This window comes from Dermacentor silvarum, chromosome 11, assembly GCF_013339745.2.
Source record: "Dermacentor silvarum isolate Dsil-2018 chromosome 11, BIME_Dsil_1.4, whole genome shotgun sequence".
Lineage (NCBI taxonomy): Eukaryota > Metazoa > Arthropoda > Arachnida > Ixodida > Ixodidae > Dermacentor > Dermacentor silvarum.
In genome coordinates, this window is record NC_051164.1 from 8,320,309 (window position 1) to 8,323,456 (window position 3,148).

Below are 3,148 nucleotides of genomic sequence, written 5' to 3' on the forward strand. Positions count from 1 at the left end.
AAATCTCGAGGTTGTGCACAGCACTTGAAATAGGAGCGAATACTACCCTGCCATTTTGGTTTAGCGCACCGCGTGATCTCGCGTATCAAATTTAGCGCCTGGGGGCCCTACAGAAATGCTCACTGACGCAGCAGCTCCTGGTGCAGATAGCAGCAATACGCTGTCTCTAGCGTGGAAGCTGAACTAAATGTGACACTGTGGTCTCGACGGGCAATCAGCACGGATGTCTCCGTCACGTTAAGCAAGCGTGTAATATTTATGTTAGTTGAAGGTCAGGCCCATAAGCTTATACCTCGTGTTGTCTGCGCACTTCACAGCTTCTGAAGCCAAGAGTACAACGCAGCTCACCTTCTAGTAGTATAATTACAACGATTTTCATACGTAATCCTGAAAAAATAAATTAGAAGCGGTAGAAAGTCACGTGGTTTACGACATACTACAGGTCTCGACAGTCCAGCGATATTAATGGCGCAGTTAAGACGGAGCAACCAAGATAAAGGGCAATCAGTTAATAGCAATTCAATAGTACCTACTTAATTCAAGCAGAAAGCGAGGCAGTAGTTTTTAACACACCCTCTTCGAATCACTGTCTGGAAACGGGGTTCGACGTGGATCACGCGGTCGTGTTCTTTTTCCTCCGCGCTGCAGTATCGTCGGCAGCGTACGGAACGTAGCTGGCCACAATGGAACAGTTGTTCTTCTTGAAGTCCCACATTTCTTCCAGCCCCTGCTGGGTGATGCGCACGTGGACCGCCCTGCCATCGGTGTAGGAAGGCCAGGTGTTCTGGTTGACCCTGGGCAACGAACCTCTCTTGGCAAATCCGGCCCAAAGTTCGATGAGCTGCCTAGCCATTCGCTGCTCATCCAAACTGGCAGGTCCGACGGAGCCATCGAAGACGCGGCCGAACACGAAGTCGAGCTCGGAGAACCGCGGTGCGCCCGTCCCATCGTACGGTGGTGCGAAGCTGGCGCGGTGGTCGAACAGAAAGCCCCACACCATATTCCTGTGCTCGGCTGCAAGCTCTAGCGCCAGTCGCACGAGTGGGCACACGTGGAGCACGTCGCCCAGGAGCTGGCTGACCGACGAACCATCTCCGGAAGCATCGCCTCCTTCGGTCGTGACGGAGCTGCGGTAGGCGTCCGCGAGCTCGGCGCTGAGCTTTATGCGGAACACGGTGCGCAGGAACTCGCTAGCCATCCAGCGCAAGTTCTGTTCGCGCGACGGCAGCCTGCGCAACGAGTCAGCTAAGTGGGACCCTTCGTCCGAGACTACGCCCACGAGAAAGCGACGGCCGACGACGCGCGCCGCTGACTCCGGCGCGCGCGTCGTGGAGGGGCCCTGGCGGCAGTCCCACGAGCTCGTCACGCGCACTACGTCGCGCGCCGAAGCGTTGCGAAGACAGGACAGCTGCGACAGACGGTCTTCCACCGGGCACCTCAACAGCTGCGTCACCTGGCGGATGGTGTTGGCGTAGTATCTCCTAAACGGCGACTCGCTGTGAAGGATGACCTTGGCGAATCGTTCGTGACGCCAGAACGGATCATCGCCAGTGATGTGAGCACCCACCGACCACGCACCGGCGGCACTGCCCATGAGGACGATGTCACTGGCGTTGCCACCGAAGCTACCAATGTGCGACACCACCCACTCCAGCGCCAGACGCTGGTCGTCCAGCGCCACGTTTCCCGGGGCGCCGGGAACGCCAAGGTCGAGGAAGCCGAAGGCACCCAGCCTGAAATTCGGCACCACCACGACCACCTGGCCGAGAGCGGCGAACCAGCGGCCGTCATAGTGGTTGTTGTTGCCCTGTTGGAAACCCTGCGATGAGAGGAAAACCACGACCGTCCTGCGGCAGCCGGGCTCCGAGGCCTCCGTACATGGTGTCCACACGTTCAGGTGCAAACAGTCCTCGGTTGTGTCGTTGTTGAGCTCGATGGATTTGTCCTTCTCCTTCAGCGGTTCCTGCACGCAGCCCGGTTTGGACAGCCTCGCGTCTGTGACCACGTTTCTGTTCTCGGTCCAAGCGGCGGGCCTGTCGAACCGCTTCTCCCCTGACGTGTCCTGACCGAAGCGAACCCCTCGAAACACGTACACCGGCTGGTTCTCGATCACGAGGACGAAGCCGCGGAACCTGCCCAGGCCCGGAACCTGGAGCAGCACCTGGCTCTCCCACTTAGTAAACAAGAAGATCACCGCGAACAGGCCTCCCACGACGATGGCCGCGACCAATAGGAATAAGGCGGTGACGCTGTAAAACCTGCTGCTGTCCCTGGTATGCGCTGCAAGAGCAGCATCGGAGCCGGCTGATAACGCACCTGTAGACTGCTTCGTGTGCAGGTTTTTCACAGAGAGCGTTTCTGGTTGGCTCTGCCGGTACTTTAAAGTCGGTACCACTTGGACCTGCTGGTCCACCGGTTTCTCCGATTGTGAAACGACTCCAGGGTCAGCCTCAACGGGTTTGTCGTTAGGCTTCGAGGTTGAGACACTGATTTTTCCAGCCGCTGCAAGGGCGGCGGCGGTGCCGCTGCTTTCAGTGGTGGGAGGCCTGGCTTGAGCTCCGTGCGCAGGGTCCGGGTGGCGCATCCGAGCGGGCGCATCAGGCATTATGTCAAGTGACTGCCTCGACTGCAATGAACAAGAGCGCGAGGTCGACGAAGCAGGCTGTTCCTTGTCGACGACCGATGTGCGGTGTCTCCTTGATTTTCCCTTTGAAGGTTCGGTCTGCGGCACCGGCTTGCCGGGATCTCTAGGGACCATGTCCTGTTCCGAAAGTACGAAGAGACCGGAAGGAGTCTCGGCGGCTTTCTTGTGACTGTCTGCTGAGAACAGCGGGAGAACAAAGCGTCTACACACTTCGCAATCTTTTCTTCTTCTTCCTATGACCCGTAACGCACGCCATCTATTGTTAATGCTCACCGCACCTTCCAGCTAGTGAATCCTTTCGCAAGGCGTGACCGACGCGCTCCTCAGTTGCATATAACGGGTGCCCTTTAAATTCTTACGTTGCCATGCCTGCACGCTCTTCCGAAATATGTGGTTGTTACACTTCTATTTTCTTCGAGTAGAGAAGGTCGCGTGGTCTGCGGTCTAATGTACCAGAGCTCCACTACTGCTCTGTGCTAGCTGATCGCCATGCGGCGACTCCAC

The 3,148-nt window shown here is 57.4% G+C and overlaps 1 protein-coding gene across 1 annotated transcript; it reads right to left on the bottom strand.

The window, feature by feature from the left end:
* Nucleotides 1–613: 613 nt before the first annotated feature.
* Nucleotides 614–2,758, bottom strand: LOC119433624 (acetylcholinesterase). The gene has a single exon (XM_037700881.1). It carries the CDS (start codon nucleotides 2,756–2,758, stop codon nucleotides 614–616), a length of 2,145 nt encoding a protein of 714 aa, XP_037556809.1.
* Between the last annotated feature and the right edge of the window lie 390 nt (nucleotides 2,759–3,148).